At 44.4% G+C, this 15083-nt stretch overlaps 1 protein-coding gene across 1 annotated transcript in view; it reads right to left on the bottom strand.

Moving 5' to 3' along the window:
• ATG2B (autophagy related 2B) overlaps positions 1-15083 on the bottom strand; it is a 115592-nt gene that overhangs the window by 49633 nt on the left and 50876 nt on the right. The window contains exon 17 of the mRNA XM_075331052.1: positions 50-245. Coding sequence (XP_075187167.1) covers positions 50-245 — 196 coding nt within the window. The remainder of the gene's footprint in view (positions 1-49; positions 246-15083) is intronic.

Raw genomic sequence — 15083 nt, 5'->3', positions numbered from 1 at the left:
GCGATGTTGAGGGTCCGGAGTTTGAATCCCCCTCTATCACTTCACCTACCTCTTCATTTTCAAACATGACCCTCCGAGAGGAGAACGGGGATGGCTCTGGACGCCTGAAGTCGCACACATCTTTAAGTGAGTGGGAAGTTCCTTCATCATCCTCCTGGAATCTTCCATCCCCCTCATCATCCTCCTCTGTGGACACGCGCTCCAGGATGGAGTGAACGGCGACCGGATTGATTCTCAGCACGATCCTGAGGACGGACACAAAAAGGATTATAGATTATAGTAAAGGACACAAAAACGGCGGCAGAAAAAAAAAAAAAAAACTCGCCAGCATAAAAAATGTTTTACAAGTTTATGCATTTTCTTATGGTGGTCTCCATCTGCCTCCCCCCACCACAATAACAAGCATGGTGGAGGAGTTGGTTTGCTCCTGTTCAATAACTGCTCCTTTACCCCAATCCCACTGCCACCCTCCGTTACTCTCACCTCTTTTGGAGGTGCACGCCGTCCGCACCTACTCTCCCTCCAGCCTCCAACTGGCTATTATTTACCACCCATCCTGGGCCAGCCATCGCCTTTCTTTGCCACTTCACCACCTGGCTACTTAATTTCCTTTTCACTGACCATCCACCCCCCCCCTCCCATCATTATGGGTGACTTGGCCCCATTGACACTTCCCAATCATCTATCTAAGCTTCTAACACTCACTTTCTCCTTCTGCCTCACTCAATGGTTCTCCATAGCTAAGATGGCCACACGGTGGACCTCATCTTCACTTGCCCCTATTCCGTACCTAACCTCTCCCCCACCTGACCACAACCTACTCACATTCTCTTCCCTCTCCTCACCTAGTACTCAACCCCCTTCACTAACATACACACCGCGCAGAAATCTCAAGCACCTTGATTTACTTTCACTCTCTGACTCCCTGCTCCCTCTCACAGACATTGCTTCCTTACATGACACAGAAGCTGCTGCCACTCTATATAACACCACAATAACTACAGATCTCAAAATCAAAGGAACCCCCTCAAGCAGACCAAAACCCGATCAACAGGCAACCCTGGCACACCAGCCTGACTGAAGAAATGAGACAGGCTTCCAGGATTGCTGAGCAGAGATGGAAGAAGTCTCATTCCACAAAGCACTTCATCACATACAAAACAGCCCTCGCCAATTTCAAGTCCACACTCACTGTTGCTGCAAAACAAAACTACTTCTCACCGCTCATCCTCAGTGCCTCACAATCCTAAACAGCTATTCAATACTTTCAATTCTGTTCTCCGTCCCCAGGCACCTCCTCCCTATCCTCTCATGTCAGCTGAAGAAAACTTTGACAGCATCAGAGGAAGCTTTGGCCCTCACTCCCTCCCCATAACTACTAAGCCTTCTCCCTCATAACCAGCTTCTCTACCATGACAGAAGATCAGTTCTCCTCTCTTCTCTCCAAATCACATCTCACCACCAGTCCACTTGACCCGCTCCCATCCCACCCCCAACCTCATCACAGTCTTCATCCCAACCCTAACCCATCTCTTCAACCTACCAACAACTGACATCTTCCCCTCATGCTTTAAACATGCCTCCATTACACCCATCCTCAAAAAGCCTTCCCTCAACCCATCCTCCATATCCACCTGTTACCCCATATCACTTCTCCCCTAAGCCTCAAAACTACTGGAACAGCATAACTTGCTTACTGCTCCATCTTTGACCGGTTACAATCTGTCTCCCAACTGCATCATTCAACTGAAACTGCCCTAAGTAAAGTCACGGAGGCAGTTGGAGCAGCTGATGACGTCACTCACTTAAAAGTGTGTAGGACATACATCATCTAAAGCAACGATTTTTTGCAAAAATTAGATGGAAAAATCTACTTCGACAACACAAGGACTGGATGTGGGAACCTCCCAGGATCATTTTAAGACTATCCCATCAAAATTGATGAAGGCAACCCAAAGATATTGAAGAAAGATCCTGGCTGGTTGAAAGTAAAAGTAAGTCTGTTTCTGACAACGGCACCAATTCACTGTCACCTTAGACTTCCACTACTCAAACCTAATAAAATGGAGAATCCACATTATCAAAACATTATTGATCCAAGGAAAAAACAAATAACTTATTAATATTTAATCCATTTTATTAATCTGACATTAATTCTCCCTCTCTGGAGATCTGACCAAGTTGCGGTCAGTATATAATTAAAGCAGAAAGCATTTAAGACATATAACATTTGTGGACGTTATATAAACTTTATGATTTAAGCCTCTGACCCCCTGAAAATATCCTAAAATCCCCCATATTACTATAAGGCTACTTTAACACATCAGTTTTTTTCCATCAGGTACAATCCGGAAAAAAAACGGGTTAAACGGATCCAGTACCGCATCCGTTTTATCCCCATAGATTTGCATTGTTACCGGATTGTACCTGATGGCTTTGCGTTGCATCCTTTTTTTTCCGGATGCGGCAAAATTAATCAAAGCGGCGGCCGGAGGCAACGTGTCTTGCAACGTTTTTTTGTACGGCAAAAAAAACGCATCGCGCCGGATCCGGTGCGATACGGCGTGTTTTACAATGAAAGCCTATGGACGCCGGATCCGGCGCAATGCGGTAAAAAATGGATGCGGCTACCGGATCCGTTTTTGTAAACTGCGCATGCACCAAATTAATTAAAAAAGCTGATCGTTCAAAAAAAAAAACCGGACAAACCGGATTCAAAAACGGATGCAAACCGTATCCACCGGATCCGGTTTTGTACGCATCCGGCATAACGGATCCGTTAAAAACCGGATCCGGTTTTACATTTTTTTGCCGGATCCTTTGGATCAGGAAAAAAAAAAGGATTGTGCCTGAATGCAGAAAACTGATGTGTGAAAGTAGCCTAAGGGATTTGCTGCGCCATCTCCACGCGCTGCAGCTCGTGCTGGGCTTCAACTGCCGGCTGAAAGTGAAAGTAAAATCAGGAGGCTGCAGTGGCTCGATATAGTGTCTTCAAACAAAGATTGACTGCAACAAATAGCCTTAATTACCTGAAGAATTGTGTACAGGGGAAGATTTGGGCTATATTGCTCCATTCCCAAGCAGCACATGTCCTGGTTTGCGATCTCCAGCATCTTCAGGTCTTAAAAGACGTCCTACTCCATTTCTCCTGCTCTCCTATTCACAGAGCATCCTACGTCAGAGCAGACTACTTTAGCCATAGAGCTGACAGTGCACTACGCAATCTTTGACAGCTCCTGGTGTAAGCTACACTTCCCTCTGCTGCATAGACTCGGATTCTTGGTCCTGCATTCAGCATAGCAGGAAAGCTTCTGCACTGTGTTCTGCGCTGCTTGGACGCAGCTTTACAAGCCTAAGCAGTGCAGCTCTGCATGGAGACTCCTACATTACACATAAGGAAATTGACCAGAGCTTTATCATACTCATTGTTCATTTAAAATAAAGCCTCAATCAAGGCAAATACTGTGGATCCCTGCACCAACACCGTTCACAGTTAAATAAAGACATTTACTCAATACCAGCACCTTCTCACCTCTTAAAGGGATATTACATCCATTCATGCAATCCAGTTGTTATTCAAGGTGTCATTTGTCTGAGGTAATAGTGGAAGTGTGTTCTCAGAACCAAAGGAAACTTTATTTTAATAATCTCTCTGCTTAAAAGGTATACGACCACTCTTTATTGAACGTCACTATATATTGAGTATATACTCTCTTAAAAGGGACAGTCATACATGGGAAAAAGGGTGAACATGAAAACCAAAAGTTTAACACCACCAAAATTACATATCGGAGCAATCAAAGGACGGAAACCACCAAAAGAAAGTTTTAAAAAAAAAAAAAAACGAACCAAAAAAATTTAAAAGACGAAAGAAAAATTTGGTCTCAACAATTCCGGGGTAAAAACCTTCGGACATAAATTCCAATACTATTTCTCAAATTGATCCTCATCACAGAGGGTGCTTTAGCCCAAATACAAATGGGGTCGGAAGTACCTACATCAAGCCAGCTATATTAAACCCAACCACCTATGGCAAAACTGATTTGCTAGACACTGCAGATATGGAAATTGGCCAATTAAGTTCCAATAAAAAGGAAAAAAAAAAAAAAAAATCAGAGAAATAATGGGGACCCTGAGCAAGTTGCCATTGGAAACGTCAACTCAGAAGACAGTGAAGATTCTGTTTCTCAAAGTCCGGAGAAGACCAGACTCAGACTTGACCCTCTGAACCAACTCACAAGCCAATATGGACCCCCCACCGACATAGGCACCATTCAAGGTGTAACTATGGTCACCCTTGAATCCCTTATATCCAAGCTAACAACCACTAAAAATAACAATTTAGACGCTGCATTGGAAAAACAAACTAAAACTATAAAGCTGGGTTTACACACAAACTTTCTAGCGATCCCACCAGCGATCCCAACCTGGCCGGGATCGCTACAAAGTCTCTGGTGAGCTGTCAAACAGGCAGACCTGGCCAACGACCTAACAGCGATCCGGACCTGCAGAGCGACTAGCTGGTCGTTGGGGACGTGTCAAAAAAGCAGGTGAACTTCACCCGACTTCATTTAATGCCGCGCGGCTCTGTGTGCCGTGTAAATAAATAAATAAATAATTAAAAAAATCCGGCGTGCGGTCCCCCCCCTATTTTAATACCAGCCAGATAAAGCCATACGGCTGCAGGCTGGTATTCTCAGGATGGGGAGCCCCACGTTATGGGGAGCCCCCCAGCCTAACAATATCAGCCAGCAGACGCCCAGAATTGCCGCATTCATTAGATGCGACAGATCTGGGACTGTACCCCGCTCTTCCCGATTTGCCCTGGTGCGTTGGCAAATCGGGGTAATAAGGAGTTATTGGCAGCCCATAGCTGCCAATAAGTCCAAGATTAATCATGTCAGGCGTCACCCCGAGATACCTTCCATGATTAATCTGTAAATTACAGTTAAAAAACACACACCCGAAAAATCCTTTATTAGAAATAAAAAACACTAACAAATTCCCTCATTACCAATTTATTACCCACAACAAAGCCCTCCTTGTCCGGCGTAATCCACAGTCCTCCAGCGTCGCATCCAGCTCTGCTGCATGCAGGTGACAGGAGCAGCAGAAGACACAGCCGCTCCTGTCACCTGCACGCAGCTAATGAAGAGAGCCGTGTGATCGGCTGAGCTGTCACTGAGGTTACCTGGATCCAGCGGTGGATCCAGCGGTGGCCGCGGGTAACCTCAGTGACAGCTCAGCTGATCGCGCTACTCACCTCATTTGCTGCGTGGAGCTGACCGGAGCGGCGGTGAGTAGCGCGATCAGCTGAGCTGTCACTGAGGTTACCCACGGCCACCGCTGGATCCAGGTAACCTCAGTGACAGCTCAGCCGATCACACAGCTCTCTTCATTAGCTGCGTGCAGGTGACAGGAGCGGCTGTGTCTTCTGCTGCTCCTGTCACCTGCATGCAGCAGAGCTGGATGCGACGCTGGAGGACCGTGGATTACGCCGGACAAGGAGGGCTTTGTTGTGGGTAATAAATTAGTAATGAGGGAATTTGTTAGTGTTTTTTATTTCTAATAAAGGATTTTTCGGGTGTGTGTTTTTTAACTGTAATTTACAGATTAATCATGGAAGGTATCTCGGGGAGACGCCTGACATGATTAATCTAGGACTTATTGGCAGCTATGGGCTGCCAATAACTCCTTATTACCCCGATTTGCCAACGCACCAGGGCAAATCGGGAAGAGCGGGGTACAGTCCCAGAACTGTCGCATCTAATGTATGCGGCAATTCTGGGCGGCTGCTGGCTGATATTGTTAGGCTGGGGGGCTCCCCATAACGTGGAGCTCCCCATCCTGAGAATACCAGCCTTTAGCCGTATGGCTTTATCTGGCTGGTATTAAAATTGTGGGGGACCTCACGCCGGATTTTTTAATTATTTATTTATTTATTTTACTGCACAGTATAGACACGCCCACCGGCTGCTGTGATTGGGTGCAGTGACACAGCTGTCACTCAGCGTGTGGGCGTGTCTCACTGCAACCAATCATATTTGCCGGTGGGCGGGGAAAAGCAGGGAATACGAGATTGTTTAATGAGCGGCCGGCTTTTTCAAAAAAGGAAAAGCCGCTGGAGCAGAGTGAACGCCGTGCAGCGCCGGTGATCGGGGATCGGTGAGTATGAGAGAGGGGGGGACACTTCAGTCACTCGGGGGATTAGCGGTCACCGGTGAATCCTTCACCGGTGACCGCTAATCAGGACGCTACACAGAGAGCCGTGGAGTCGCTGTAAAGTCCCCTTTACACACTGAAACTTGCTAGCGATGCATGCTGCACAGCGGGAAACAAAGGACCTAGGAATGGTCCTGAACGATTTGTAGCGATCACAACTTCACAGCAGGGGCCAGGTCGCTGATAGGTTTCACACACTGCAATGTCGCTGGGGAGGTCGCTGTAACGTCACAAAACCGGTGACGTTACAGCGATGTCGTTTGCGATGTTGCAATGTGTAAACCCAGCTTAAGACAGGAAATTAACAATATCAACAAAAGATTGTATATATTTGAAAATAAAATCTCCACAATTGAGGAGAAAACAAATAACTTGGCTGAGGAACAAAATGGACTTCACCTCCAGATACACTCATTGAAAAATAAAGTGGCGGACCTAGAGGACAGGTCACGTAGAAATAATTTAAATTTAAGAGGAGCTCCTGAGACAATTTCCAACAACGATTTACACACTTATGCAAAACGCCTACTCCTGACAGCTTTGCCATCATTATCTGAACTGGAGACAACTATAGACCACATTCACTGGCTCCCCAAACCCTCATCTGTTCCGCCGGATAAACCAAGAGACGTTATTCTAAGAGTACATTTGTTCAGCACGAAAGACCTAATTTTTAAATATATGAGAGACAACGGTTCCCTCCCAGAACCCTTCCAATCTGTTAAAATATTTGCTGACATTTCTAAAGACACCATAGATAGATAGAGCAGATAGAGACAGTGAGACGGTAGGGGTAAATGAAGGATTAGGGGGGGGGATGGGACATGCAAGGAACGTAGGGAGGCTAGGAGTTAAGCTGGTGTCACACATAACGACGACGACAACGACGTCGCTGCTACGTCACCATTTTCTGTGACGTTGCAGCGACGTCCCGTCGCTGTCGCCGTGTGTGACATCCAGCAACGACCTGGCCCCTGCTGTGAGGTCGCCGGTCGTTGCTGAATGTCCAGCTTCATTTTTTGGTCGTCACTCTCCCGCTGTGACACACACATCGCTGTGTGTGACAGCGAGAGAGCGACGAAATGAAGCGATCAGGAGCCGGCACTGGCAGCTGCGGTAAGCTGTAACCAGCGTAAACATCGGGTAACCAAGGGAAGACCTTTCCCTGGTTACCCGATGTTTACGCTGGTTACCAGCCTCCGCTCTTGCTGCCAGTGCCGGCTCCTGCACTGTGACATGTGGCTGCAGTACACATCGGGTAATTAACCCGATGTATACTGTAGCAAGGAGAGCAAGGAGCCAGCGCTAAGCAGTGCGCGCGGCTCCCTGCTCTCTGCACTGTGACATGTAGCTGCAGCACACATCGGGTTAATTAACCCGATGTGTACTGCACCTAGGAGAGCAAGGAGCCAGCGCTAAGCGCGGCTCCCTGCTCTCTGCACATGTAGCGACGTTATGATCGCTGCTTCTGCTGTGTTTGACAGCTAAGCAGCGATCATAACAGCGACTTACAAGGTCGCTGTTACGTCACCGAAAATGGTGACGTAACAGCGACGTCGTTGTCGCTTAGTGTGACACCAGCTTAATAAAAGGTGTTAATAGGATTAAATGTCTACTGGCAAATGCAAGAAGTCTTGCAAACAAAATGAATGAATTGGAGACTCTTATGTCAACCATGGATTATGATGTGGTGGGCATTACGGAAACCTGGCTGGATGAAAGCCATGACTGGGTGACAAACATACAGGGTTATAGTACATTTAGGAGGGAAATCTAACCTAAAACCTGTGTTGTATGATGACATTGGGGGGAACTGCAACAATGTAGAGTCAGTATGGGTAAATGTACATGGGGAGGGGAATAATGGAAAAATGCTAATTGGAGTTTGCTATAAGCCTCCTAACATACCTGAACAAATAGGAGGGTGAAATGCTGGAACAAATTGAAAAGGCAGGTAATAATAATAACCGGGTTCTTATTATGGGGGATTTCAACTATCCAGACATACAGTGGGACATAGAATCTTCTGGTTGTGCTAAAAGCTGTAAATTCTTATCTACCATTCAAGACAATAACCTCTCTCAGATGGTATATGAACCGACGAGGGGAGATAATTTGCTAGATTTGGTCCTGTCAAATAGACTGGATACAATTTCAGATCTACAGGTCCGGGAGCACTTGGGCACCAGCGATCATAATATGGTAAGCTTCAACGTAATATTCAATAAAATATTTCAAAGGGGAAATACTAAAACCTGTAATTTTAGGAAAGCTGATTTCAACAAATTAAGGGAAGAGCTTAAATGTGTAGATTGGGACAGAGTCATGGTAACTAGGGATACTGAACATAAATGGGGTAAGTTTAAGGATATACTGCTAGAGTCCTGTAAAAAACTTATACCCTCAGGTAATAAAATGTCCCGGAATAAAAAGAAACCACTATGGATAAATAAGACTGTACAAAGTATAATAAAACAAAAACAAAGGGCGTTTAAAATCTTGAAGGCTGAGAATACAGAAATAGCATTTCAGGAATATAAAGATATCAATAGGCAATGCAAAAAAGAAATCAAACAAGTAAAACTAGCTACTGAAACAAAAATCGCCAATGACATTAAAATAAATCCCAAAATCTTTTATAAATACATTAATGCCAAAAGGAAAACAAAGGATAGTATTGACCCCTTAAAATATAATAACAAGTTAGTTATAGAGGACAAACAAAACACTGAGATATTAAATAGGCATTTCTCTTCTGTGTTCACCAAGGAACTGACTGTAGCAGGCATCATTCAACAAGTGAAAAATCAAAGTTCACCACCCGATATAATTAATTTAACACAAGAAGAAGTACGCCTACGTCTGAGTAAATTAAACATTGACAAATACCCAGGGCCAGATGGCATTCATCCACGAATATTAAGGGAATTGAGCTCCGTAATTGACAGACCGCTGTATCTTATCTTTTAGACTCGCTTGTAACAGGGTTGGTGCTTCAGGATTGGAGGATTGCTGATGTGGTACCGATATTTAAGAAAGGTAAGAGGGTAGATCCAGGCAACTACCGTCCAGTAAGCCTGACATCAGTAGTATGCAAAGTTTTTGAGGGCATTTTAAGGGATGACATGCAAAAATATATTGCAGAAAATAATATAATAACTGACAGACAGCATGGATTCATGAAAGATAAATCGTGTCTAACCAACCTGTTGGGGTTCTATGAGGGGGTAAGTGCAAACCTGGATATTGGTAATGCAGCTGTTGTGATTTATTTGGACTTTGCAAAGGCATTTGATACTGTACCACATAATAGCCTTATACTAAAGCTCCAGAAGCAAGCACTAGGGGAAACTATATGCAACTGGGTTAGGAATTGGCTAAAAGATAGGAAACAGAGTAGTCATAAATGGAACATTCTCTAAATGGGCTATAGTCAGCAGTGGGGTGCCGCAGGGATCTGTGCTTGGACCAATTCTTTTTAATCTCTTTATTAATGACCTTGTGGATGGGATTGATAGTAAAGTGTCAGTCTTTGCTGATGACACCAAACTATGTAGGATATTAAAAACTGACCTTGATAGTACAATATTACAAAAAGATCTGGATAAGATGTCAGAATGGGCAGATACCTGGCAAATGAGATTTAATGTTGATAAATGTAAAGTAATGCACCTAGGACGGAGTAATCCTATAACTGCATATACACTAAATGGAAGTAAACTCGGGACTACAGAACAGGAGAAGGACTTGGGTATTCTCATTACAAATAAGCTGAGCAGCAGCACTCAATGTCAAGCAGCAGCTGCAAAAGCAAACAAGATTCTAGGGTGTATAAAAAGAGAGATTAGATCCCGTGATCCCAACGTATTGTTACCCCTCTATAAATCACTTGTAAGGCCACATCTGGAATATGAGATTCAGTTTTGGGCTCCACATTTTAAAAAGGACATTCAGAAGTTAGAGTCAGTTCAAAGGCGGGCAACTAGACTACTACAAGGAATGGAAGCCGCCCATATGATGACAGGTTGAAAAAGTTAGATATGTTTAGCTTAGAAAAAAGACGTCTCAGAGGAGATCTCATTTATATGTATAAATACATGTGTGGTCAATATAAAGGACTGGCACATGACTTATTTCTTCCGAAGACAATACTAAGGACCAGGGGGCATTCACTACGAGTGGAAGAGAAGCGATTCCGACAGCTAAATAGGAAAGGGTTCTTTACAGTTAGAGCAGTCAGACTGTGGAATGCCCTACCACAAGAGGTAGTAATGGCAGATACTATAACAGCTTTCAAAAAAGAGCTGGATGATTTCCTCAGCACACACAACATTGTTGGTTATAAATGACTTAGTGACCAAATGTAGAACTGGTGGAGGAAGGTTGAACTAGATGGACCTAGGTCTTTTTTTCAACCTTAGTAACTATGTAACTATGTAACCATGGAGTTAAGAAGAGCCTTTACGTCCACCACTAGTTCCCTACGGGAACGGGGAATCCGATACCGCTGGGGCTTTCCCACCAAATTGTTAGTATGGATGAATGGCAAACATACTACTCTCCTTCAGCCAGAAGATGCCCACCGTTTCATTTCCGCACTAAACAAAGAAGATGGGATCAAGCAAAGTCGCTCCACACCAATCTGACAGCTGGATCTGGGTCTACCACATTCACCAAATCTCAGATTTTATGACCTGCTTAATTTGTCTACTGACAACAGCTGAATACAGGACAAATGGTCCTTGAGCTGAATTGCCATCCCACATATGGATATACTCTTCACCAATCCTCTATTCAACCAGATGTTGTATATTTGAAAACTTGTTTTGACTAAGACCTTCACTCATCAGCTAAGGATTGTGGGTTTTTTTTTTTTGTTTTTTTTTCTCATAAACTCCTCATATCCTTTCCATTAACAATTTGCCTCACTGGAAGTCTCTTGGAAGACGGACTCCCTCCTAGGAGACATCATTCTCCTTATAGTCATAGCACGGTTTGTTGCTTTAGTTCTTTAGTAATACCAGTAATTGTATATATGTTATCATCATAACTGGCTGTTACCTCTTTAGGTCTTGAAGCCTATTTACTTAACAGTATATATTCGTTGATAAATAGTAGTTTTTATATTATAGGATAGTGTATTGTTTCCCCCTTTTATTGTTGTTGGTTTACTCAATTACACATTAATTGACCTTTATTCAATGTCCACTAAGTTATTAAGCTACAACGTCAGAGGTCTTAATTGCCCAAGAAGGAGGTTTCTTGTCTGGAGAGACATAAAAAGAACAGCTGCAGACATTATATGTCTGCAAGAAACCAAATTCGCAAAACTTGATCACCCTAGGTTCGAACACAAAGATTTTCCCCACGTGTTCTACGCACTCAATGGAAAAAAGAAAGCAGGAGTATCAACTTTGGTTAAAAACACAGTTTCATTTCAGTTTGTCAATCAAGCAAAAGGATGAGCAGGGTAGATTCCATATTCTCACATGTGTGATAAATAACAACCCGTGTACCATCGCTAACATATATGCCCCCAACTTTGGCCAGATCGGCTTTCTCAAGAGGGTTATTAACACCATAGAAAAAATAAAATTAGGTGATATACTCCTACTGGGAGACTTCAACCTAGTTCCAGACCGATTTATGGATTCCACTGCACATTCCAGACACTTTAAACATTCTCTAAAGCATTGGCTGCCAGCACACAAATTCATCGATACATTTAGAAGTTTTAACTCCACTTCGAAAGAATTCACCAACTACTCGGATACTTATAAGACCTTCTCTCGCATAGATTTGATCCTCACCACCTCTTTTACCAATTCCAAATTTAAAAACACTACAATCCTCAAGAAAACCTTCTCGGACCACTCCCCGGTTATGTGTGAAATACAATTTAATTCATCTTCTATGGAAATGTAGCCCTTCCCTAATCAACCTTCTCTCATATAAAACCCAACTTGAACAATCTATTAAAAACTATTTTGACGAGAATAATCACAAATCCCTATGTCCCACTAAAATTTGGAACGCCCATAAAGCTGTCATGAGAGGAGAGCTAAGAAAACTATCTGCATTCCACAAGAAAGAGAGGAGAAAAAAAATTGACCTGATCCAAAACGCAATCAACCAAAAAGAAAAAGCCCAACAAAATCTACATACCCCATCGGCGAGCATTCATAAGGATCTATTGGACCTTAGAATCCAACTGAAAGGGTTACTCTTTGACGAGTTTGACCATCACCTTTATTACTCAAAAATGAAATATTATTCCTCCATTAACAAGCCAACTAGATTAATGGCCCAGAAAGTAAAAGCAATTAGAGTTAAACAAAGGATCAACTCAATAAAAAAACACTAGGGGCATTTTAGTGAATCATCCCAAGCATATTGTTGACGCTTTTGCCAGATATTATGAACAACTCTATAACCTAAAAGATGATCCCCTTACCCCCCAGCCAACCCCTGAAATGATCAATAAATTTTTGTCAAAAATAAACCTCCCTACAATAGCCCCCAATAAACTTTCAAATCTCAATGCTCCCTTCACTGAAACTGAAGTCTTCAATACAATTTCCTCCCTAAAATTAGGAAAAGCCCCCGGACCAGATGGCTTAACGAATGATTATTTTAAATCCTTTTGCACCTTCCTTTCCCCATACCTGACTAAAACATTCAACCAAATCTCCGACTGGTACTATCCCCACTGAGATGTTACAAGCAACGATCTCTTTGATTCCCGGTGGGGATGTTGAGTCTGTCGGCAATTACAGACCCATTTCCTTAATTAATACAGACATTAAAATATATGCCAAAATTATTGCCAACAGACTCAAAAAGTTGATTCCAGAAATTATTGATAAAGATCAACTTTGTTTTCTCGAAGGGAGGCAAACCTCCGATGGCACAAGGAGGACCATCAACCTTGTTCTCAGATGGAAAAATGCAAAAACGCCATCCATACTGCTGGCGCTAGATGCTGAAAAGGCATTTGATCGCATAAACTGGCAGTATCTGAGGGCGACTCTGTCCAAATTTGGCTTCGAGGACAGTTTTATCAATACGGTTATGGCATTATACTCTAAACAGTCTGCAAGAGTATATGCCAATAGTAGGATTTTTGTGTACTCACCGTAAAATCTCTTTCTCTGAGTCTTCATTGGGGGACACAGGACCATGGGTTATGCTGCTGTCACTAGGAGGCTGACACTAAGTAAACATAAAAAAGTTAGCTCCTCCCTAGCAGCATACACCCCGAGCCGGAGGCGGGCTCAGATCAGTTGGTGCACAAGCAGTAGGAGGAGTACCAGAATCACCATACATAAACACAAGTTGTAACTAAAACAATGCAGCCGTGCAAACAAGAGGTCTATGAACATAAGACCACTGAAAAAATAGCCGGCAAATGCAATTGAATCAACCAAAAAACCAAGCAGGGTGGGTGCTGTGTCCCCCAATGAAGACTCAGAGAAAGAGATTTTACGGTGAGTACACAAAAATCCTACTTTCTCTATCGTTTCATTGGGGGACACAGGACCATGGGACGTCCAAAAGCAGTCCCTGGGTGGGAATACCGAAAAACCCGCAGAGGAAGAAAAACAACAACCTCCCTCGGCGGGCTTGCACTATAATTGAATGCTGCCACCCTATTACAGGTGTGCAACTGCTGCCTGCAAGACCTTTCTCCCAAAAATAGCATCTGCCGATGCTTGGGTGTGAACCTGGTAGAACCTAGTAAAGGTGTGCAGGCTAGACCAGGTGGCGGCCTTGCAGACCTGGTCGGCCGACGCCTGATGCCTAATCGCCCAAGAGGCTCCCACTGCGCGGGTAGAGTGCGCCTTTACCCCCCGCGGCGGAGACTTGTCCCGAATCCGATAGGCCTCTGATATGGCGGAACGGATCCATCTGGCAATTGTGGCCTTGGATGCCGATTCACCCTTCTTGGGACCAGAAGGGAGAACAAACAGACCATCTGACTTACGGAACAGCGCGGTTCTGGAGACATAAATTCTAAGTGCACGCACTAGGTCCAGGGTGTGCAAGGACCTCTCCAAGCTGTGAGAGGGGCCAGGACAGAAGGACGGAAGGACGATTTCCTCGTTAAGATGGAACGGGGAGACCACCTTTGGGAGAAAAGCGGGATCTGGCCGGAGAACCGCTTTGTCCTGGTGAAAAATCAAAAAGGGGGAACGACAAGAGAGAGCTGCCAGCTCTGACGTCCTGCGAATAGAAGTGATGGCAACAAGAAACACCACCTTCCATGACAGGTGAGAAAGGGAAGATTCTCGCAAGGGCTCGAATGGGGAGCCCTGAAGTGACCCTAGGACTAGATTAAGGTCCCACGGTTCTAGAGGCCGCCGGTACGGCGGTGCCAGGTGGGCAACTCCCTGGATGAAGGTCTTAACCTGTGAACGAGCGGCCAGTGGCTTCTGAAACAGGATTGATAACGCCGATATCTGGCCCTTTAGTGTTGCGAGCGAGAGACCCGCATCTAGGCCTGACTGCAAGAATGCCAATAGGGAAGGAAGGGAGAAGGCGAGAGGAGAAGAAATATTCTGCTCTTCACACCACCTGAAGAAAACCTTCCACGTGCGGTGGTAAATCTTTGATGAAGATGGCTTCCTGGCCCTAATCATTGTCTGAATCACTCTTGAGGAAAAACCAGCCTTAGCTAGAACCCAGGATTCAATGGCCAGGCCGTCAAATTTAGGACCTGTGAGTTCTGATGGAAGAGAGGCCCCTGCTGCAGGAGATCTGGACGGTCTGGAAGGCGCCACGGAGCGTCTGCGAGGAGCTGAGTTAGTTCCGCGAACCATGCTCGCCTGGGCCAGTCCGGAGCCACTAGGATGACCGGTATC

This window comes from Anomaloglossus baeobatrachus, chromosome 12, assembly GCF_048569485.1.
Source record: "Anomaloglossus baeobatrachus isolate aAnoBae1 chromosome 12, aAnoBae1.hap1, whole genome shotgun sequence".
Taxonomy (NCBI): domain Eukaryota; kingdom Metazoa; phylum Chordata; class Amphibia; order Anura; family Aromobatidae; genus Anomaloglossus; species Anomaloglossus baeobatrachus.
Note: the sequence above shows the minus strand (reverse complement) of the source record. Positions and strands in the feature narration are given on the sequence as shown.